This window comes from Typopeltis vanoorti, chromosome 12 (assembly GCF_054136105.1).
Source record: "Typopeltis vanoorti isolate ZY-2024b chromosome 12, IOZ_Tvanoo_1.0, whole genome shotgun sequence".
Lineage (NCBI taxonomy): Eukaryota > Metazoa > Arthropoda > Arachnida > Uropygi > Thelyphonidae > Typopeltis > Typopeltis vanoorti.
Genome location: NC_143560.1, coordinates 113,804,962 through 113,829,524, shown reverse-complemented (window position 1 = coordinate 113,829,524; position 24,563 = coordinate 113,804,962). Strand labels below are relative to the sequence as shown.

The following is a 24,563-nucleotide window of genomic DNA, read 5'->3' as shown; positions in this document are numbered from 1 at the left end:
GATCTGAGCAGTGTTTGGTCGAATATCAACTACTCCAGCTGGCTTTTCTCATTTCAGTTTTTTGATGGCTCTTTCTACCATAAATATTGATAAGTATTCCTGTTTGCATTCATCTTGAAAAATTTCTGCTACTGTTCTGTCACTACTTGCTTCTTTTAAGTTTTTCAAAGTATTTGTTCTAGACATCTAGGATATCCTTATCTTCAGTTTTCATTTCATTTTTATCATCTGTGATTCCTTTTGGAATACTCTTTCCTCCATTTCTAAGCTTTTTCAACAGTCTCCAAATCTTTTGCCACCTTCCTGATATTTACCTTTTGTATTCTTACAGAAGTCTTTCCATGACTTTTCTTCAGCAAATTTTACACATAGCTTAGCTCTCTTACATTTTTCTCTGTATTCTTTGAGGGTATCTGTTGATTTATTTGCTAGGAACCCTCAGTATGCGTTCTTCTTTTCCAAGAAGGGTTCTTTAACTTTTTGTGTTCATCATGGTGTTCTTGGTTTTCCATCCTTCCAGATGGAAAAATTTCATTTCACCACATGCCTCCCTAGCTGAATCAATCAATAATGTTTTCTTTAGCGTTTGCTGCTGAGACCAAGGTTTGGTTCTTATTTTTGAACTGTTTCATTTTTAATTCATTAATGTTTGTATAGTCTGCAGTTTAGAGCCTCCTTAGCTCAGTCTGTATAGACAAGCCCTTTGATCAGAAAGACCTGGGATTCAATTCCCATCATTGACGTGAAAAACCTTTCTCTGTTCTCTTTCGACTAAAGGTGAGTTAGCCAGTTTCATACGGAGGTAGAGGGTTTTCCCACCTGGAAACTCAGATTTTTTGCCCCTCAGAGCAGGCAAACCAGTCCTGATCACACATGGATTTACAGATATTAATACTTACGACAATATGTGGAAGAGATGGTCCTCGCTACATCGTTACACCCATAGTCAACCATGAGTCGCATCATGGTAGCCAACCTCCTGGATAGGAAGTGACATATGAAGAGGAGTCTACATTTACCTGCAAAAGCTGCTCAATTCATTTTACACAAATTATGGACTCTACAACCGTGTTATAAATAATTATTTTAATTTCCCAACGTTTCTACTTTCATATTAAGGTCATCATCTGGAGTATATACATATATATATATATACAGAGACATAGAGGTCACTTATCTCTGAATTCTCTCTGCCATCTCCTGATCACCAAGAAACTCAGGTGACCAAATCTGTGCACAGTAGTCAAGATGTTGCTGAATCATAGCGTAAAGATTTCTCTTTACAGTAAAAATCACTGTAAAGAGGAATAAGAACCTCTCTGTTTTTACTTTTAGTGTTTTTCAACATTCAAGTGTTCCTTTAAGCTACAGAATGATCGTAAAGTTGCACAACCCAGAAATAACACATAGCTGTTTTGAGGTTAATTACAAGTATATAAAAAATGAAACAGCTACAAATACAGGTTATAATCAGACCTGTATAACAAAAGAAGAACAGGAACCTCATTATAACATATGTTTTAAATGGCCACCTCCTTCGTGAATGCAAACTTGTGCTCTTTTTACCAGGTTTGATGCTAACTTGTGAAACACCTGCACAGTGATGTTTTCAGTTGCTGTTGCAGTATTCATTTTTAGTTCATTCAATATGTTTGAGGATTATTCTGATAAACCACACCTTTGAAATATCCCCAATGGAAAAAATCTCATGGTGAGAAGATTATTTGTTTGCTATTGTCTGAGTGCACATCTTGCAGCTTTCTGAGCACTACTGTATGACATTGATGATTGCATGGCAAGTTTCCTGAGGCTTTTTGTTGTGGACTGCTGAAGTGCTCTCATTACCTCATCCATTTTATCATCAGTCAAAATGGAGTGTCTTCTAGAGCAATTCCTATCTGCAAGAGATCCAGTTTCCCAAAAATGCTGCACCAATCTCATTGTCATCAACTTCTGAGGGCTGCTGTACATGGATATTTCTCACATGCAGAACACGTGTAAAAACGATTAGCGAAATAACTTTTGAAAATGAAAACTTGTTGCAGCTGGGAAAAAGACATTTCTATTCTATGCCAAACAAAGCTACACTGAAAACAACCTGTATGTCAGTGTGAACTTGGCATCTTCTATAGCTTGTAATAATATGATAGTGATGTAAGTGGCTATAGCGGCTTAAGAAATGAGTATAATGATTTGGAAACAATTGGTACAAATTCCAACTTTCAGTTGCATGACTTTATAATCATCCTGTATTTTGCTAACTTTTGCAGTATGCCTTCATACTTCAACTCTGTCCACCATAGTTGCTCAGTTCTTAGCCTCATCAATTTCTTGCAATCCAGTACCATAAATGGGATATACAGCATTCAATCCTTTCAACCTGAAATGTATTAAGGTAACTTCGGGTTGAAGTATCTTACATTTTGCAATATTAAACTGATTATTATCCTTTTCCCAAAGTGCCAGTTAATCATTCTCCAAGATATTCATATTACCTTTATCAACTGTTGCTCTCCCCAATTTTGCATTATCAGCAAACAACTGAATATCCCCCCCCCCCCCACCTTAAATGTTTTCCTATATCATTAATATACAAATTAGAGTAGTGGTCATAGTACAGAACCCTGAGGCACTCCACTAGTCACACTCATTCTCCTAGATTCCACTTCAGTGTCTGTCTTGGGAGCGAGTTGGGGTCATTATCCACCAACATCTGGACATGCAGAAGCTCTCAGCAAAGTGGGTCCCCAAATGTTTGAATGCTGACCAAAAGAGAGAACAGTTGGGGACCCACTTTGCTGAGAGCTTCTGCATGTCCAGATGTTGGTGGATAATGACCCCAACTCGCTCCCAAGACAGACACTGAAGTGAAATCTAGGAGAATGAGTGTGACTAGTGGAGTGCCTCAGGGTTCTGTACTATGACCACTACTCTAATTTGTATATTAATGATATAGGAAAACATTTAAGGTGGGGGGGGGGATATTCAGTTGTTTGCTGATAATGTGCACAGTGATGAAACATGGGTCACAGTGATGAAACATGGCTTCATCATCACTGTGACCCAGGGACTATACAACAGTCAATGGAGTGGAGACACAAAATTTTCTATGGCCAAAGATGTTCCAAACCCACAAGTAAGCAGGGAAGGTTCTTGCCATTGTCTTTGGGAATATGGATGGTGTAATCCTTACCAAGTACTTCAAAAAGGTGAAACTGTTATAGCAGTAGTGTCTTCAACACCTCTGAAGGAATTAAAGGAGATACTGAAGGAAAACTGCGACAGGATACCGAGCAGAGGCATGTTGCTTTTGCAGAACAGTGCACCTGCTCACGTTGCTCATGAAACTTAACAGAGAGTACACAACTTGGGCTTTCAGTGTCTGCCTCATTCACCCTATTCACCAGACCTGGCCCCACCTGACTATTTCCTATTCCCAAATTTAAAGAAACACTTGAAAGGAACTCAATTTACCACAGATCATGAGTTATATCTGCAGCTGAGGACTGGTTTGTGCACCTTTTTTCTCAGAGGATTGAAATGATGCAGCAGCATTGTAACAAGTGAATAACACTTTGTGGGGAATGTGTAGAATAATGTGTAAGTTACATGGTTCTACCTTAATTCCTTCATGGTGATTATCACAACTTTTCAGGACAAAATGTTGCCAGTAAGTCCTCAGGAAACCACCCTACAAACCATGTTTTGTAGGGTGGTTTCCTGAACCAGATATTTCAAACCAGAAATATAAACATGTTTTGCAAAACATGTTTATATTTCTTCAATTTGCCTCTCTAACTCAATTGGCATTCCAAAATCAGGGATAATATGATATGAAGAAAACACTACCACAGGTACATGGTATGAGGTGTACTATGCAAATTTATTTACCTTATACTGGATGAGGTAGATAAATTAGAGGGTCCTGAGCATCTTCTATTTAGTTACCTCATTTCTGACATCAGTTTCTGTCACATTAGCAACCACATAATATCCACCTGAATAATACACCTTGGCAAATTGATCACTCAGCAACTCTACTATTTCTTTTGCTTACATTGCCTGTATTTACTTATGATTATAAATCTATTTTCTAATTTTCTTTATAGGAACCATATGGTTGGCTAGTGGACCTCGTAAACAGGGTAAGAGATTTATTAACATCTTCAACTTGTAATTTATTTTTCCTATTGTTGTTGCTTTCATAAAGATGTGTTTTTAATTCTTAAAGTAGATCACCCTTGTTCCTGTCTACCTTACTTATTATCCTTGTTCATAGTGTTCAACTACTGCAGATGATTGCTTTTGGTTGCTGAATTAATATACTCACTGTGAGTGGATATACTACATTGAATTTATTTATCCCTGAATGTGTATGCATATTTGTTTAAACATAAGCATTCTCTAATATAGGTGTTTTTTAGCTCAGGTAATCCTTACGAAATAATAGAAAGTTCATGATATTTAATCCTTTAATAGTCTTTCATTTATTGATGATGTTTCTGTTTTTTTTTTGCCAGTAGCTTCATGGGATGATTCTGCATAAATTGTTCATCAACAAAAACATAATAAATGAGATAATTTAATTAATTATAAAACAAAAACTTCTTTTAAGTGTAAATTAGTATAAATTCTGTTGAAAGTTTATTTTTCACTTGCTTAGACTATAATAAATTTAGTTTAATCCTTTATCCAAGTGTTTACTTCATAAAATAAAGTATTGTATTTAAATTTACTAACCTTATATTGGCATTACATCATCGTCTTATGGTATGTTAGGCGCTTGCTTAGCACAATTTGGAAGAACAATAGGACATTATACCATTCAATTGGCAAAGACCTGAGTTTAATTTTCTTGTGACAAGAGTATTCTTTATATGGTTTTTTTCATCCTGTGTACAGGCAAATCAGCCAAGAGAATTACAGATAAAAAAGACCATTGGTGGTTGTTGATGGCAGATTGTATTGTGTTAGATGGTAGTAGTAATTGTGTCGTTGTGTAATTGGAGGATTAAGTAGGGGAGATGTTGAGTTATGTATAGTGGAGAAATCTGTGCCTTCCTACAGTGAGTCCTTGGAGATGTCAAATAATAGTAATAACGTTGTCCAACATTAAATATAGGCTAGCCTATCATGCATCTTTTGGTTTGCTTTCACATATAATGATAGTCCACATTGAATCTAAGGCCAAACTCAAACTGTCTTGTAAATTTGACATCTGCTGTTCCTAAATTTTTGTGGTTTCTTTGATGTGATTCGAAGTGCTGCATCTAAAAGTTAGATGGTTTTGGATCAATCCCTTATGAAGAGGAACCATCTTCTTCAATGTACTTCTTAATAAAGCAGCTATCTTATGCATTACTTGTCTTTTCAATATCCCTGAATTTCTACTTCCTCTCCACTATTGTCATTACTAGATTCTTTGTCTCTTGGTATGCTGTCTGGTCATACTTAATACACTTGTGTCCAAAAGCTAAGGAGGAGCTACATTTTTACCTGTATATAAAAAAATTTTTATGACTACAGTCAAATGTGGACAAATTTATTGCCAGCATACTAATAAATTATATTGCACAAAAATGTGTTATTAATTACCAAGTTACAAATTTATAACACAAAAATGTGTTATAAATTTGTAACTTGGCAAAAGTTGCAAATTTCCTAAGGACTTGGTTAAGAAATTAATGTACAGTGCTTACAGAAAACTATACGGTATGGAATATGACCACCCCAAACTGCAGTGCAGCTCTTACAATGTCGTACCATGCCTAACACCAATTGGTTTAGGAGTTCTTAAGGCAAACTGGCCCACTCCTCCTCCAGAGCAAGGATATAGATCCTTGTTTGTTTTCTGGAGGTGAATTTCGAGCAGCAATGCATCTCAAATGCATCCCTATTGCATCTCAAGCATGTTCTGTGGGGTTGAGATCAGGGAAGTGTGCTGGCCACTCAATTCGATTAATATCGTCAGTCTCCAGAAGTATCTCCACTGCTTATGTACGATGATGTGGTGTGGCATTGTCATCCATAGAAACGAATTCTTTGCCTATAGCGCCATGGAACAATCGAACATGATGTTGAAGAACTTCATTGCAATATTGTTCACCAGTCATAGTCCCTTTTTTCCAGCACTTATAGCTCGGTGTGCCCAATAAGCATAATGCCCCCCCCCCACATCATGAGCCCAGCACTGCTGTATCTATACCTTTCAAGAACCTCTCGCTATTGTAAGCAGCACCACTTTGATGCCAGATCAAGTGTCGTCTAGAATTGGAGGAAAGACTTCTTAAGGGACTCATCTTTAAAGAGTACTGTACCCATTGGCATTTTGTCCAGTTTTTATGGATACAACACCACTGAAAACGTGCTCTATGATGAGCTGGGGATAAAGAAATGCAGGCTGCAGGCCTTTCGGCATATAGGCTTACTTGTCACAGACATCTTGCCACAGTTTGTCAAGATATCAGTGTCTTTGTGCTTGAACGGTACCAGCTTGCAAACTGACCTACCATGGTGTGTCAGTTATGTTTTGCTGTAATAACCAATCTGTCTTCATGATCTGTGGTAAAGTAGGGTGACTTCTTAGCAAACATCTGGAGCACATTCCATTGGTTTGAAATGCTGCCCAGAGCCTGGATACAATGCTATATGAGATTCCAAACTCTTCAGCAATATCAGTAATTCTGTAGCCTTTTTCAAGCTTTAATTTCAAGCAATAATTCTTCCTCACATACAATCATCTATATGATATCTTTGTTTGGTACATTACAAGACACCCAAGTTTGTAACTTTATCCTTCATGAAAAAAAGCTTCTTTCAAATACAATTCACGTAGCACAGCCTTTTTGCCTTTTATCCTGTTGAGTGCTATCATGTGACTCCTTTGCACGTGATTTGAATGTTTACCTGCTTTCAACTCTAAATTGTCAGTTATACAAATTGTCAGAAGGTGATAGGTTTGAATTTGTGGTTGTAAACTGCAGAAGGAGTGTTCTTCCTTAGAATTTGGACACCAATGTAGATAGTATCATATTACATTCTTCTCCATTCCAGATGCACAACCTTACAAATCAATATCAAATAGGCATCCAATCTCATAACAGTACTAATCTATGCAAATTATTAATACTAATCATTGCTTTTCCAACTTTGCATCATTAAGGACCAAGGATTTCCCCAAGGACCAACTGCTTTCTCTCTCAGTTCCTGGTGTGTGTGTAGTTTCCTTGCTCAGGCAAATTTGCTTACTCTGGACAGACACACTATAAGATCAGTCACCATCTGCATGGAAAAACATAAATACCTCTGTAATCATGATTGTTGGTATTGGATATAGCAGACTATATAAGTCCTACACAGAGAATCAAATTAGAAAAATCTGTTGTGATCCATTGTAGCAAGTTTAGAAGTGAAAGTCTTTTAGAATCTGTAGCTGCCCATACAAACCAACCTAATATAAATAAATATAGATGCATTAAACTTCCAAAATAGAGAAATATTAATTCTTAAGGAGCCCATTACAACCAATACTTTCATCTTGCGCATATAATTTTGCGCAAGATGAAAGCTCGGTTACTAATTTTGCAAACATCCTTTGCAAAATTAGTAACCGAGCATTTAGACTTAGGTGCTGGTTAAAGTCTTGCTGAACTTGATTGACCATGTCAGTCAAGTCTAGCAGACCATGTCTTGGATACCTTGTGCAGAATCAGATTGAAGAAAACTACAATGCTCCATCACAGCAAATACAAACTTGAAAGACTCTTTTTAGAATCTGTAGCAGACTTAAAAAGACAGCCTATTCTTAAGTCTGCTACAGATTCTAAAAAGAGTCTTGCAAGTTTGTATTTGCTGCGATGGAGGCGTTGTAGTTTTCTTCAATCTGATTCTGCGCAAGGTATCCAAGACATAGTCTTTAATTCTTATGCCTCCCACCCAACATTTAACTCTCCACCACCTAAGGCTAGCCAACAGCACCTCTAGAGGACACCGATCATAAGATTTTAGCCATAATTTATTATAATATCTTATTTTTTCCACTTCTTTTGGGGGACTCTGTAACCTCTAGAAAGCATGTCCCCTATGTGGCAGATAGAGGAGTCCACCATATATATATATATATATATATATATATATAATGTTAGGGTGGTCCGAATTTACTGAATACGGACTCATGGACCAACAGGGCCATAAGGGGCAATCATCTTGATTGTAAGGGAAGTGGCACTCCCATGATCCCCTAGCTGGATCTGTCCTCTTCTTCCTCTGCTTTGAGGAAGATCCACTCGCTTTACTCCTTCCTATAATGCCTTATCAGCCAACTTTTCTTATTTTACAACCCTTATGCTATTAGAGTACTCAAGAGGCATAGGGTTTTTCCATTTCTGGCCTTATATCTATGTCCCTTCTATAAACCTCTACTATAATCTACTCTTTCTCCTTCAATTTATCATATTCCTCCTGTGGGTTTAAATTTAGAAGAAGGTTAGTTCAGAAGCCTTAAGATAGCAGCCCTACCATTGGACTATCCATCACCATGCTAGTCATCTGACATGGAGAACATTATTCCACCATTTTACTTTTAAGTCAACAGAAGTTGGCTTAAAAGTAAAATGGTGGAAGCAATGGAGAAGTCAAGAAAAAAAAAACTTCCAACATCTTTCTCTAAATCCAGAGTAATTTAATAATAAGGTGAGACACCTTTTGGCAACTCGTATAGGTAAATATGACTTCTCCATTGCTTCCACCTTGGTGTCACCACCTCTGGGTCTGGCTCCCACTGACGAGACCTCAGTAAAGGTCAAAACCGGTCTGGGTTGTGGCCCTTCCCTTAATGCATGGCATTATACATGTCTGCAAGGAGATGTGCTTGCATTATGGGAGATACTAGGAGAAGGAGTGATGAGACCTTGGTCCACCTTTACCATGAGTTGCCTTAGTCCTGAAGATTCTTCAGGCACAAATGTTGTTTGCTTACACTTGGATAAAGGATTAAACTAAATTTATTATAGTCTAACCAAGTGGAAAAAACTTCCAACAGTCTTATTCTCTTTGCCTCATTTTGTATGGAAAGACTGAAAACATTCCGGACAGATTGAAACCTCACATCTACCACAGATGTATCTTGTTTTACTCTTGCAGTGTATATCTCTGCAACGATTGGCATTAGCACCTGTTGTCTTCTTTGGGAAATGTCCACTGCCGTCAGAATGTTTCTCATGTGGCACAGAGTGAGTTTTGCATTTCTTTAGTGCTGGTGGTGTCTGACTTGAAGGGCATCCTTGTTTCTTTATACCTAGCTGAGCTAAACCTTGATATATCAAAGCAGTTGCCACTCTTGATTTGAAATCCAGCAAATCCAATTTTTCTTTTCTTCCCATTTCCAAATGATCCATGCATTACAAACAAGTACGTTCAACATATGGTAAAAAATTCTCATATATTATCGTTTGTTCCTGGTATCATTTCAATACAAAGCTACAAGAGTACATAAGGTCTACTCCACCCATATGTTTATTATAAACAGCTGGTATGTAGGATCATCATCAGAATCGCTCAGCTCCAAACCATCTTCATATTCCTCCAACAGTTTTTCAATCTGATCTTCAGTAAGTCTCTTGTCAATGGCCTTTTTTATGCCTGATGGACCTGGCTTTTGGTTATCCATCTGTGAAAGAGATGATAATGCTAATTAACACACTTACTATTCATTTATGTTTGCAAAAATAAAATAAATAAAATTATAAAAATATTGTACAAGAACTTTCTGACCTCATTTGAGGACAGGTTGTTTTCAAGTTTGTTTTATGAATATGGTAATAAACATGAACAAATTAAATATTCACACTTCATCTACAAGATATAACAATATATAAAACCATACTAGCCTTTCCAGATGACTCATAAGATCACCAAATTCAAATCAACAAAAAAGCAGCTTTTCACTTCATCCGTGATACCACTATGCACTGCAGAGAGATTCGTATTCTTGTAACTCTGTTGAAACTCCTGCCATCTGGTGTGGTTTCTAAGAACACTTTGGTCTCCCCAGATGAGGACTACATGCATACAGTAGCATCAAATTATGAATAAATAATTATTATGAGGGGAAAATATATGTGTCCTCATATAAGGCCTTTATGCATGAGAGGGTTAAGTGATCGTACCACCTGAGATTAGCTCTGATAACACATTTCTGGATGCTAACAATGTCAAGTTCTTTCGTAATATCCTTATTTTTAATATGATGTTGCCATTGATTCCATCTATTCATACTCCTAATCTTTCTCAGAACTCTCATATATGTGGCCTTTAGTCTTTGGTCAAATGTTTTATTTCTAACCCATCTCTCAGATCCATAAGTTAAAATTGGTTTGAAAATTGTGTTGTATACAGCTATTTAGTGTTTTGACTAATTTCTCTCTTATTCCATATAAATTTATTCAGTTGACGTCCTACCATATCAGTTTTGTTGATTCTGTTGTCTCTTTCCAGATTTAATTTACAGTCTTCACTAAAAATCATGCCCAAGTAGTTGAAATGTCTTACTTGTTGTATAGGTTCTCCATTCACGATGTAGTTGATATATTCAAAGTTTCTGCCTAATTTCATTGTCTTTGTTGTGTTATTGCTGATTTTTATACCAAAATTATTACAATAGTTATTCAAATTAGTCAGGGAATCTTGGAGACTTGTACTGGATTTATTTAGAAGTATAACATTATCTGCATAAAGTAAAGAGCTCAGATTAACATCTCCAATTTTGATATCAGGTTTAATACTGCTTTCCTTCATAATGTGATCTATATATTATTATTATTAGTAGTAGTACAGGCAACTCCAAGGAGTCCTTAGACTCATCGAGGGAGGCCTTAACATCATATCAAGAACAACTATTCAATATTCATACAGTATCTATCATACTTCACCTTGAACTCATTTATAGTCATGGCACCCACAATAGACTCTGGCAGCTTATTCCACTCATAATAAACCTAGTTCTAACACCCTTGCTAACCACACTCTTGCCCAGCTTCCATGAATGGCCCCTAGTCTCACCACCAGTCCTATTCTCAAAAATATCTTCTGAATTAATCTTATAGAAACCCTTCAGTAATTTGAATGTCTCAATTATATCACCCCTTTTCTGCCTATCAACCAATTTCTGCAACCCACAAATCTTCAACCTGTTCTCATATGGTTCATTCCATAGACCTGCTATCATCTTGGTCACTCGTCTCTGGATCTTCTCCACCTCCACCCCCATCAAGAAGAAACCCTGGCGCCCAAATTTGGGCACAGTAGTCTAGGTAGGTTTTTATCAAGACTCGATACAGAGGAACAATAACCTGTTTGTGTCTGCTCGTCAAAGTATTTTTCAGCAACCAAGTGATTTGATGAGCTGATTTGGTCACTTTTGCGTTCTGCTCCCTAAACTTGAACTCCCTATCAACCAACAATCCCAAATCCCTGGCCTCGTCAATCTCCTGAAGTACAGTTCCACCAGTGTGATATATTGCTGCTAATCTTTTCACCCCAAACTGCATAACCGTACATTTTGCCACATTAAATTGACATCCATTCTCCTTAGCCCAGCCCTCCAAACTATCCAAATCATCCTGCAAAATTTCAACATCCTGTGCATTCACTATTGCTCTACCCAACTTTGTATCATCTGCAAACAAATGAACAGTTCCTCTCAAATCCTTTCCTATATCGTTAATGAACAAATTAAACAATAGTGGTCCAAGTACAGAACCCTGCGGCACACCACTAGTCAAAGGCCTTTTTTTTGGACTTAACTCCTGAATAAACCACTCTCTGATATCTCTCCATCAACCACCCTCCTATCCATCTCACCAACCCTATATCCATCCTCATATGCTGCAGCTTACTGATTAGAATTCCTTTAGGTATCCAGTCAAAGGCCTTAGCATGGTCCAGTAGGAGCACTGTAAACCCATTACCCTTATCCAGTTCAGCTGTCACTGTGTTATAAAATGTGAGCTAGTTACTGAGGCATGATCTACCCTTCACAAAACCATGCTGTCCCCCATACAGTATCCCATTTTCATCTGTCCATTCCTGTATTCTCCTCTTGACTATTTTCTCCAAGACCTTGACAGCAATTCCTGATATGCTGATCAGTCGGTAATTTACAACAGCAGTCTTGGAACCACCTTTATGCAGTGGAACTATTTTCCCCTCTTTCCAACCCCCTTCGGGACTAACCCAGACCTGAGACTCAAATACGATGGTCAAGGGCACTGACAATTCTTTAGCCGCTTCATGTACGACACGAGCTGGTATACCATCCAATCCCACAGATGTATTGACATTCAGGTTTTGCAATAGACTATTCACCTCCACTTCATTCACCATCATTCCCGTATAAGCTGTTGGTTGTTTCATTCCTGCAATGTCACCACCTGGATAATATACTCTTGCAAAGTGCTCACTCAGTAATTCCACTATATCAACTGATTCGGTTACCTCCCTACCATCGGCATTCTTTAAAATCATTCTGTTGTATACATTTTTTCTTTTACTTGCAACATATCGAAAAAACTGTTTGGGATTCTCTTTTGCCTGCATGACTAATGTTCTTTCATAATCTGCTTTTGTTTTCTTACCACACTCGTTACCCTTCTGTCCTGCACTTTATACTTTTCATGTGCCTGAAGGTCACCTTTCTCCTTAAATTCCCTCCACAGTTGTTTCTTTTTTTACAGCTCAAGCTTAATGGTGTTATTCATCCATTTATCCCCTACTTGATTTACTATTCGGACTTTAGGTATACAGTCAGCCATTGCCTCCTGCAAACACTCCTTAACCACCTCCCATGCACTGTCAACATCCATCCCTTGAATATAGATAATGTATAACAGGGAATAATGTAATCCTAGTTCAACACCAGATTTAACATGAAACCATCTTCCTGTACTTCATTCAATTCTAACTGCTGACTTACAACTCAAATAAAGACTAAGTATTGCTTGATCCCATTGATACCATATAACTTTAGCGTTTGAATAGCTTTTCTCTTGGCACTTTGTCATATGCCTTTTGCAGATCTACAAAACTTAAATACAGATCTCTGTTATAATCCCACATTTTCTCAACTATTTGTCATAAAATGAAAATCTGATCCTGACAGCCTCTGTTTGGCCTGAATCCAGCCTGTTCTTCACCAAGCTTCCCTTCCACAGTCCTTATCAACTGTTTCTCAAGTATACTTGCATAAATCTTACCAGGAACACTTAGTAGCGAAATACCTCTGCAATTCTCACATTCAGTTTTATTATCCTTTTTTGTATATGGGTACTATTGAGAGCTCTACGCTAATCATCTGGAATTCGACTCTCTGTCCAGACCTTCTGAACTATGCAGTGCAGCCACTGCAAGGCTTTTATACCTCCATACTTGAACATTTCTGGTCGAATATTATCTACACCTGCTGCTTTTCCACATTTTAGGCTTTTGATGGCTTTTTCTACTTCAAGTAGGATATATATTCCTGATTGCATGCCTGTTGAGTTTTTTTTACCACTGTGCTCTCACTGCATGTTCCATTTAGCAATTTTGAAAAGTAATTACTCCATACATCAATGATATCCTTTTCTACAGTTTTCACACCACCTTCATCATCTCTAATTCCTTTTAAAGCACTCTTTCCTCCATTTCTTAGCTTTTTTAACAGCCTCCAGAATATTTTGCCACCTTCCTGGTATTTTCTATGTTCTTGCCAAAGTCTTTCCATGACTTTTTTTAGATAGTTTTATACAGTGTTTAGGTTTGTTACATTTGTCTCTGTATTCTCTAAGAGCACAAGCTGACTTATTCGCCATGAACTTTCAATATGCTTTTTTCTTTTCCTTCACTGCCTCTTTAACTTCCTGTGTCCACCATGCAGTTCTGATATTTCTATCCTTTCAAACAACCTTAGCACATGCCTCTATGGCTGAATCAATAATCGTTTTCTACAGAGCTTGCCACCTGAATCTCTGAGGTTTTGTTCCTGTTCTCAAACTCTTTCATTTTTTTTCTTGAATAATGAAAAAAATGAAAGATATATTTCTTGTATTTTATTCTACAGTTCACATCTGAGAGCTGCTCAACTTTTATTCACTTTAAAACTTTCTTGCATGTTCTTCTTTTCAGTATGAAATTCAGTGTTATCCTACTCAAGACTAAATGCTGATCACTTCCAATTTCAAATCCTCTATACACACTAGTGTCCTGCACTAGTGAGAAAACATCACTATCAACAATAACATGGGCAATTCGACTTTTCTTATTCCTTGCCTCTTCTCCATGTGAATTTATGCATATTTTTGTGTTTCAACGTTGTGTTAGTAATAACCATCCCATGTTCTGAGCAGAAATCCAACAGGTTTTGCCATTATTATTAGCTTTGATCTTTTCTCCAAATTTTCCCAAATTATTTTTATATGTCGACAATCATTTCCTACTCTGCTATTTAGATCTCCAACAAGGACCAACTTTTCCTTTTTCTTTGTGTCATTGTGTCACTTGCTTTCTCTAAAGCTTCAAAAAATTCCTCCACTTCTATCTTAGTAGAACCTTCTGTGGGACCATAGTCACTTATAAGTCTCATTGTCCAATTCCCCATTCCGATATTTGCCCACATCACTCTACTACTTAATATTGCTTGCCATTCAAGAAGATTAGCCTCATATTTAGTGTTGAATACTACAGCTGCTCCTACTTTTCCCTAATTTGTTATTGCCTGAATATAATAACATTTTGTATTTATTGCTTAGAAAGATCTGGCTATTTTGTTTTTTGTTTCATTCAGCTCTGTTATGTCGATCTGGTACTTATCCAATTCCTCAGCCTGCTTCATTTCTTTGCTATTGAGGCTTCTTATCTTGATAGTACTGATCTTGATCTCTGGTGATGTTGAGTTGGGATGTGTTTTAGGATTTGTTCTAGTAGCTGACTTTTTGCTGTTCACTCTGGTTCTCTGCCGAAAACAGTGGGGGAGGGGGGGGCTTGTTTAACCGGGCAATGTCCTAGACGGCATGAAATTTTGTTATGTTGTACCATCATTTTATTTGTAGTTTAAGACAATAAGAATACAATTTGGTTGGCTAAATCCCAAATTGCCAGCCCATCCTCATTCTTTCAGTATCCAGGTAGATACTGAAACAACAAAACAACCTAACAGGGTGCACTGAGAGAAGGTGAGGATTGGACATTAGGTCAGAAGTTCTGGTTGGTTTTCTGCATTCATTTAAAAGCTGTGTGGAGGTCTCCTCTCACTTATACAGCTTTGACCCAATTATTATAATTAAAAATCAAAAAAAATTGAAAGCAGTTTTTTCCTCCATTTTTTGCAATTTTTTCAGTTCAAAATTCTTAATTGTATCAGTTATTTCATTAAGTGTCAAATCATTAAAAAAAATAAAAAAGTGTGATTTATACATAATAAAACTAGCCATATGAAGACGCATTTTTCATAAATCAGCGTTTCACAAATCATTGGAAGCTGTAAACAATGGCACATTCAGGATTTTTTTTTTTTTTTTATTATTTTAGAGGAGAGGAGTAAAAAATTCTTTAATATTTTATCATCATCATCAATTTCCTGATGTGTTCCCTCCAAGGGTGAGGCCACTATGACAGTAGTACGTGATTACGTTTATATTATTACTTACCTCATATTAACAATTTTCCTCCAAAATATAACTTCATATCCATATAATTTTTTCTATATCCAAAGGATATTATAGAAAATTACTAGCAAGAAAATTACTAGCAATTACTATTATAGAAAATTACTACACAGATCTATAACTGGATATAATCCCATTAGTGACAGAATGTTCTTAATAAGAATTGACTGTAAACCATTAGCATTCGCATTTTTTCTTATTTATGCACCAACTGCTGATACAGATGAAGAAACCATTGACAACTTTTACAGAGAACTGAATGCAAGCAGTGAAACAATACCTAAAAAAAAAGACATTAATCATAATGGGCAATTTCAATGCAAAAGTTGGTAAGAGGATGGACAATCGTAACAGGAAAGTACGTGGATTCTCGTGGAAAGGCTTAGACGTTGGTTATGCATTTTCACTAAATTATTTCAGGAAATTACAACGTACTAGGATATACATTAAAATAAATTTTAATATATTTCTATATTTCGGCAACGTCACGCTGCCATTTTCAAGAACTTAGGTACGAGATATGTGCACGCAGGCACAGCAAAAACAATAAATGAGTAAGAAGAATGAAGCTAATATTTCTCCTAAAGAAACAAATCTACAAACAAATAGAGGGGACAGCCATGGGTTCTCCACTCTCCCCACCCTTGGCCAACTTTTATATGGAGACTTTTGAAGATCAAGCCTTGAACTCTGCCCCACAAAAACCAACCATTTGGCTTCGCTATGTAGATGATGTATTCGCTATTTGGCCACAATGCTCTGATGCACTCTTCTCCTTCTTAACACACTTAAACAACCAACACCCCAGAATCAAATTCACCCTGGAAGAGAAAAAAAACAACTGCATTCCGTTCTTAGACACACTAGTCACCCGCCAGCCTGATGGAACCTTGGTTTTCTCAGTATATAGAAAACTCACCCATACAGGCAGATACATTCACCAACAATCCCCCCCCCCCTCACAACAATATGGAGTCATTAAGACACTACACAACAGGGCAAAACTTATCTGCTCGAATGACAATGCCCTAGCCACAGAACGAAACCACATCCTCAACACGTTCTCAGCCAATGGCTACCCCCCCCACCCCCAAAAAAAATCCAAAAAATATTAAAACCAGTAAACCACAACCCCCCCCTCCCCCTCACAACAAGGATTACTCTAAATCCATCACCATACCTTACATCCGAGGCACCTCAGAAAAAATCACAAAAATCCTAAAAAAACATAACTTAACTTCTTGTTACAAACCATATAAAAAATTGGCATCCCTGATCCGCTCAACAAAAGACCAACCTCCCCCCCTAGACCTACCTGGTGTGTACCAGGTCCCTTGCAGCTGTAAGCTGTCCTACTTCGGCCAAACAGGCAGGACAGCAAATATCAGAATTTCAGAACATAAGGACTACATCCGGTTTCACCAATAAAGCCACTCTGGTCTTGCTGACCATGCTCTGGATACCTGCCATAGAATACGGTGGAAAAAAGCCAGGATAATACACCGTAGCAAATACAGATATGAAAGGCTTTTCATAGAATCAGCTTCAGTCCTAAAAAACGAGCCTAACCTCAACAAATTTGGCTGCATGAGACTTCCTCAAATTTGGGAAACCTACATCAGAAGACCTTCAGCCCAATATCGCCCAAGAATACCAACATCGCCCACTAGAGGGCACCATCAGGACTTTAGGAGAAATATTAGCTTCATTCTTCTTACTCATTTATTGTTTTTGCTGTGCCTGCGTGCACATATCTTGTACCTAAGTTCTTGAAAATGGCAGCGTGATGTTGCCGAAATATAGAAATATATTAAAATTTATTTTAATGTATATCCTAGTATGTTGTAATTTCCTGAAATAATTTAGTGAGAAAGTACGTGGAGCTTTTGGCTTGGGCAACCAAAATAGCAGGGGAGAAAAGCTGATTAATTTCTGTCTAGAAAGAGAGGTGAATGTAACAAACACGTGCTTCATACACCATAATCATAAACTATATACCTTGAAATCACCTGACTTTTGTTATTTATATAACAAATTGACTTTATCCTAATCAATCAATGATGGAAATCCATGTTGAAAAATGTAAAAACACTTCCATGTGCAGACTGTGGCTCAGATCATCAACTCCTCATAGCGGACATAAAAATATGTTTAAAGGTGAATAAATTAACCTACTCTTCAAGAATAGAGGTCTCAAGAGTTAATAATTATAATATTGCAGTGAAAACGGACTTTCAGAATTTAGAAACTGTATAGAGGAAACAATGCTGGAAGAAAACTTTGGTACAAAATAAAAGCAGGAATTCTTGAGACAGTAAAGAATACAATCCCTAAAAGAACAAAACTAAGCAGTCCATGGATCTCAAGTGAAACACTAGTTCAAATTGAAAAAAAGAAGAAAAATCAAGGACTTTCTAATGAAACAGATAGGCAAAAGTATTCTGAATTGTCCAAATGTATTAAAAAACTCTGCAAGAAAGACAAAGACAAGTTTTTCCAAAAGCAGTGTGAAGAAATTGAAGAACATTCTGATAAAAATTGAACCTAAGATTTATTCAAGAAAATCAAACTCATAACTAGAAATTTTAAACCAAATACCTCTAGCATAGCTGATTCAAACAACCGAATTTTAACCAACAAATGATGTAATCAAGAGATGGAAAAGAGTTACTGTGAAAATCTTTATAAAGGTACTACTATCTCATTTGACAAGAGGAACTCATACAAAAAGAGCCGAGAAATTTTAAAAGATGAAATTGAAGGCTTTGAAAGTAAGATAAAACACAGGTTTGATCAAATACCTAGTGAACTACTCACAATCCTGGAGCCTAATGGAACTGAAATTATCTTTAGACTTTGCAACAAAATCTGGGAAACAGGTATTTGGCCAGAAGATTGGGTAAGATATATATTTATACCATTACACAAGAAAGAAAATATTAATGATTGCAACAACTATAGGACCGTTTCACTGATTTCACATGCAAGCAAAATTCTGCTATATATATGTAATTAATGAAAGGCAGAAGAACTACATTGAACTACAAATCCCAAAAGAACAGGCTGTTCAGGTCTGGTAGAGGTACCAGAGAACCAAATTGCAAACATAAGGCAGCTAATAGAAAAAACTCATGAGTTCAATATTCCAATGTATGAGGGTGGTCTGAAAAGTTCTCAACCATAGATGGCAACACTATCAGCAAGATGTTTTTTCCAAGTTGATACATATGTCATAAGCATCCACGTGGAATTGCAAGTCATTCTATCAAGTAGTTTGTTTTATACAAGCAAAAGAAATTCATTCGAAGTTCATAAAAGTTTATGGGCACTCTTCTCCTTCATTTTTGACAATTAAGAAATGGGCTGCTGAGTTTAAATGTGGTGGTACCAGCCTTGAAGATGATCCACGTGAAGGATGCCCAAAAAGTATAACACCACCAGAAATTATTGATCAAGTACACGATATAGTATTGGAGGACTGGCAAGTACCAAAGTGCGTGAAGTTGCTGAGACTATAGGCATTCAAAAGAACGTGTAGGATATATTTTTGCATGAAGAATTGCAAATGAAAAAGCTTTGCAAGATGGGTGCTGCTCTTGCTCACAGCAGATCAAAAATGCACTCACATGAAAATCTCTGAACAGTGCTTGAAGTGTTTTAACAAGAATAAAACTGATTTTGTGTGTCGATTTATTATTATGGATGAGACATAGATTCACCATTACACACCAGAATCCAAACAGCAGTCAAAACAGTGGACAGAAGCCAGTTGTTCAGCGCCAACGAAGACAGAGTTGGTTTCATCAGCAGGAAAGGTCATGGCATCGGTGTTTTGGGATGCTAAAGGCATATTGTGTGTTAATTATCTTGAAAAGGATAAAACGGTAATGGGAATATTATTCCGTCTTTTAACCAGACTAGACGAAAAAATTCGTGAGAAAAGACCCGGTTCGCAGAAGAAAAAAATTATCTTTCATCAGAACAGTGCACCTGCCCACAAAGGTGTTTTGGCAATGGGAAAATTAAATGATCTGCACTATGAATTGTTGGAACATCCAACCTATTCCCCAGATTTGGCTCCCTCTGACTTCTATCTCTTCCCCAAACTAAAACCCTTCCTTGCTTGTCAGTGTTTTTCTACGAATCAAGAGGTGATTGCAGCTGTAGAGGGGGTATTTTGCAGATCTTACTGAGAACCTCTACAGGGACGGGATAATGGTGCTGGAACATCACTGGAATAAATGTATTAGTCTTAAGGGAGGTTATGTTGAAAAATAAAAATAATTTTGAAATTATAAATTTTTTTTTTTTATTGTTAGGCAAAGAACTTTTCAGACCACCCACTTATCTCTGTTTTGTGGACTATATACCAAGTCATTTGACTGTGTCAATTTGGAGGTACTCTGGAAATGTCTGAACAAAATGGGAATTCCAAAATCCCTAATTAACTTAATAAAACAATTATATGGCAGGAACACAGCAACAGTAAAGATAGGCCAAAATATCTCAGAATGGCTTCAGATAGAAAAAGGGGTTAGGCAGGGATATATTCTATCTCCTGACATTTCAACTTCTATAGTGAATTCATATGAGAATAGCTCTTGATGGATGGAAAGGTGGAATCTGAATTGCAGGTAAGAATATAAACAACCTTAGGTATGCAGGTGATACTGTGCTTATTGCCAGCAGTGAAAGAGAACTGATGTCACTTACTGGGAGAGTAGAATGGGAGTACATTAAATACAGACTTAAAATTAACCAAGATAAGACCAAGTATATGATGATAGGAAAAGAAGAAACATCTACTCATAGCATAAACTTAAAAAAAGTAGAACAGTTTGTATATCTTGGAGCCCTGATAGATAATAAAGCTTGATTTTTTACAGGCCAGCCCTTTGAATAAAAGTAACAAACATGTTTATAGTTTTGACCAGTAGAGTGTGTTATTCACTGGTACAACTTTCGAGTTAAATGACACAGCAGCTTTCGTGTGACAACTGATGAAGTAAAAAGGTGTGAGTGGAGCATGTCAGAAGGTACATCATGGAGCAAAGAGCTATGATAAAATTTTACTGCAAATTAGGAAAAACTACTACAGAAGTGTACCAAGACCTAAAAAAAAAGTGTACATCGATGACTGTCTGAGCTGTGCACATGTGTTCTGCTTGTTTTCAATGTTTAAAGAGGGGAAGGGAGTCCCTGGAGGATGAGCCATGCTGTAAACAGCTGTTTACTGCACAGACGAATAAAACTATGGAAATTGTTGCCTGTGACAGGTAAATAACCACTCGTCTACTTACTGTGTACAGCTTGGTGTTGATAAGGAAATGGCAAGATTAATCTTAGAAAGAGATTTGCATAAGAGGAAGATTTGTGCTGCACACATTGATATGTGAACAGAGAGAGCACTGGTTTGCATGTTGTCAAAATTTCATCCATGTAGTTGATCAAAATTGTGATGTATTGCAAAGAATTATCACCAGTGATAAAATTGGGGTTTTTAGTTTGATCTGGAAACAAGTGAAGGCTCATTCCATGCACTTTTATGGAATGGTGTGAAATGTCTTCTCCCCAGCAGAAGAAAGTCAGGTTGCAAAAATCGTGTGTCAATAACAAAAAAAAACAATGGTTGGTCATTTTTTTTTTTTTTTTTGATGCTGCTGGAATTATCCAACGAGAATTTGTTCCTGAGGGTACCACAGTGAAGGCTCATATTTAGGAGTAATGTAATGTCTGTAAACCTGCATGGCACGTGTCAGGAAAGAACTGTTCCACAACAACAATTGGTTTCTGTTGCACAACAATGCACCCACGCACCGTGGACTACCTGTGAAGCAGTTTCTGGCTTTGAAGTTGATCTGTGTGATCACACATCCCCCCCCCCCCCCACCTCCCATTCACCAGATTTGGCTCCTGCAGACTTTTCCCTCTTACCAAAGATGAAGTGTGTCTTGAAAGGGGAGTGCTTCACTGACATTGAGGACATCCAATGTGGTGTGACCTAGACACAGAAGAAGGTTCCTGTTCAGGACTTCCACTGTGCCTTCGAACACCGGTATGACAGATGTAAACATTGTGTAGAGTAAGAGGGAGATTATTTTGAATTTGTGTAATTGACAATTCCAATTTTTTTGATATAATAATTACTGTTTTGTTATTTAACAGGCACACTGCATAAACTAATTATGTTGATTTCTTTCTTTTTCAGTTGTCTGAAAAGTAGTCTTTTAAATTTTTAGATTGTGTGATTATTTTCTATCAGAAGTAAACATCACTTTATTTAACAGATAAAAGCAAAGAAAATAGCCAAGCATGTCTATGTTAAGAGCTCTGTTTAGCTTCTATAGAAAATTTTTTCAATCGATTACCAATGAAGAAGTAAATTATTGGGTTGCAAATACGTTTGTTCTGTTTTTCACAGTGGAATGAAACACATTTTATTTAATATATATATAATACATACTAGTCAGTTATATATTGACCCTCTTTATCACTGACCTCTTGCCATCTGTCCACCAACTCCATTATGCCACGTTCATTAAACTCTTTAGGTTTGCTGGAGAAAAACTGAACCAGGTGTCTTTGACAGCCTCCTCATTAGCGAAGGTTTTCCCATTCAGAGAATTCTGCAACGATTGGAATAAGTGGTAATTGTGCCACTTATTAATTGGAAGGTGCCAGGTCTGAATACGGAGGATGCGGCAAAACATCCCAGCCAAGATGTAACAATTTACTCCAGGTTGTTAACTATGTGTGAGGTCTGGCGTTGTCATGGTGAAAGACAACGACAGACCTCTTTCATTCGCTCTTGTGCCCCCCACGATCTTTTACGTACCATGTTATCGTACACGACCCATTTTTCATCTCCCATAATCATCCGATTCAAAAATGGGTCTTTTTCTTGGCAGCGTTGCAGCGAATCATAGATGGATATGCGAGCAGTCACATTGGCCTCAGTCAATTCATGTGGTCATATGCCAGCTTGTGCAAATGGTTTTAAACGCTTTTATGGGATATGTTCAGTACTGCAGCAATCTCCCGCACTGTTTGTGATGGATTTTTGTCAACGATATCCTTCACAACTCTCGAATCAACCTCAGTCGGATGACTGGTGCGATGCGCATCACTGATGTCGAAATCTCCAGAACAGAATTTGGCAAACCACTTTTGGCTTACTCGTTCAGTTAAGGCAGCATTCCCATATGCTCTGCATGTTTTTTTATGGGCCTCCGCAGCTCGTTTGCCTTTATTGAAATAAAAAAGCAAAATATGCCTGTAACGTACGTTATTTTCTTCCATTTTAAAAATATGTTACACTCACGCAACTGAAGTAGGCCGAACGAAAATTCACTGAAAGGTTATGTGAAATGTCACCTTTCAGCTGCGCATTAGTGTTGTGCAGTAGCACTACAATAGTGACAGGCGAAGCGGTGTACACTTGTACTAACGCATAAACCGAACGAACTTATTTGCCAACCCAATATAACAGACAGAAAGTCTTGTTTTTAATGCTTTACCCCAAGTGTAAGCAAACTGGTTTTGCACATGAAGTATCTTCACGACTATGCTATTTATATATTCTCGTAGACAGGCTTATACGTTGGTTATGCATTATTAAAACACTTAAGGAATTGAACAACGTAGTTAAGGATATAAATTAAATTAAACTTTAATAAATATTTTCCGATATTTCGGCAACGTCACGTTGCCATCTTCTAAAGGAACTTACAAAAAAAAGTTACGTGCACGTAGGCATTACAACACAGAAACTGGGAATGAAGAGACGAAGCTATTGTTCTCCTAACAGTCCAGATGGTGCCCTCCAGTGGGCTAAGTAGATGTTCTTGGCCGTTGGGCTGAAAGTCTGCTGATGTAGGCCTCCCAAATTTGGGGCAGTCGCATACAACCAAATTTGTTGAGGTTTGGAGAATTTCTTAGGGCTGATGCTGATTACATAAAGAGTCTTTCAAATTTGTATTTGCTACGGCATATCACTGTAGCTTTCTTCCACCGTATTCTGTGGCGTGTATCCAGAGCATGGTCCGCAAGTCCAGAATGACTGTATTTGTGAAAACGGATGTAGTCCTTGTGTTCCGAAATTCTGATATTTGCTGTCCTGCCTGTTTGGCCAAAGTAAGACAGTTTACAACTGCAAGGGACCTGGTAAACACCAGGTAGGTCTAGGGGAAGTGGTTGGTCTTTAGTGGAGCGGATAAGGGATGCCAATTTTCTGTGTGGCCTGTAACAGGACAGGTCATGTTTTTTTAAGATTTTGGTAATCTTTTCTGAGGTGCCTCAGATGTAGGGAATGGTGATGGATTTAGAGTAATCCTTGTTGTGGAGGGGGGGAGGGAATCTGTGGTTTGTAGGTTCTAATATTTTTTGGATTTTTTTGGGGGGGATTAGCCATTAGCTGAGAAAGTGTTGAGGATGTGATTTAGTTCAGTGTTTAGGGCCAAGTCGTTTGAACAGATTAGTTTAGCCCTGTTGTATAGTGTTTTCACTACTCCATATCGTTGTGAGGGGGGATGGTGGGATTGTTGGTGAATGTATCTGCCTGTATGGGTGGGTTTTCTGTAAACTGAGAGAACCAAGGATCCATTAGGCTGGCGGGTGACTAGTGTGTCTAGGAAAGGGAGGCTGTTGTTTTCCTCTTTTTCCAGAGTGAATTTGATCCTGGGGTGTTGGTTGTTTAAGTGTGTTAAGAAGGAGAGAAGTGTTTCAGAGCCATGTGGCCAAATAGCGAACACATCATCAACGTAGCGAAGCCATACGGTTGGTTTTTGTGGGGCAGAGGCTAAGGCTTTTTCTTCCAAGGTCTCCATAAAGAAATTGGCCAAGGGTGGGGAGAGTGGTGAGCCCATG

At 37.5% G+C, this 24,563-nt stretch overlaps 1 protein-coding gene across 1 annotated transcript in view; it reads left to right on the top strand.

Annotated features, from left to right (window-relative positions):
* Window positions 1–24,563, top strand: part of LOC150101143 (ubiquitin carboxyl-terminal hydrolase 24-like) — an 824,883-nt gene that overhangs the window by 60,700 nt on the left and 739,620 nt on the right. The window contains exon 6 of the mRNA XM_090401261.1: window positions 4,110–4,145. Coding sequence (XP_090257387.1) covers window positions 4,110–4,145 — 36 coding nt within the window. The remainder of the gene's footprint in view (window positions 1–4,109; window positions 4,146–24,563) is intronic.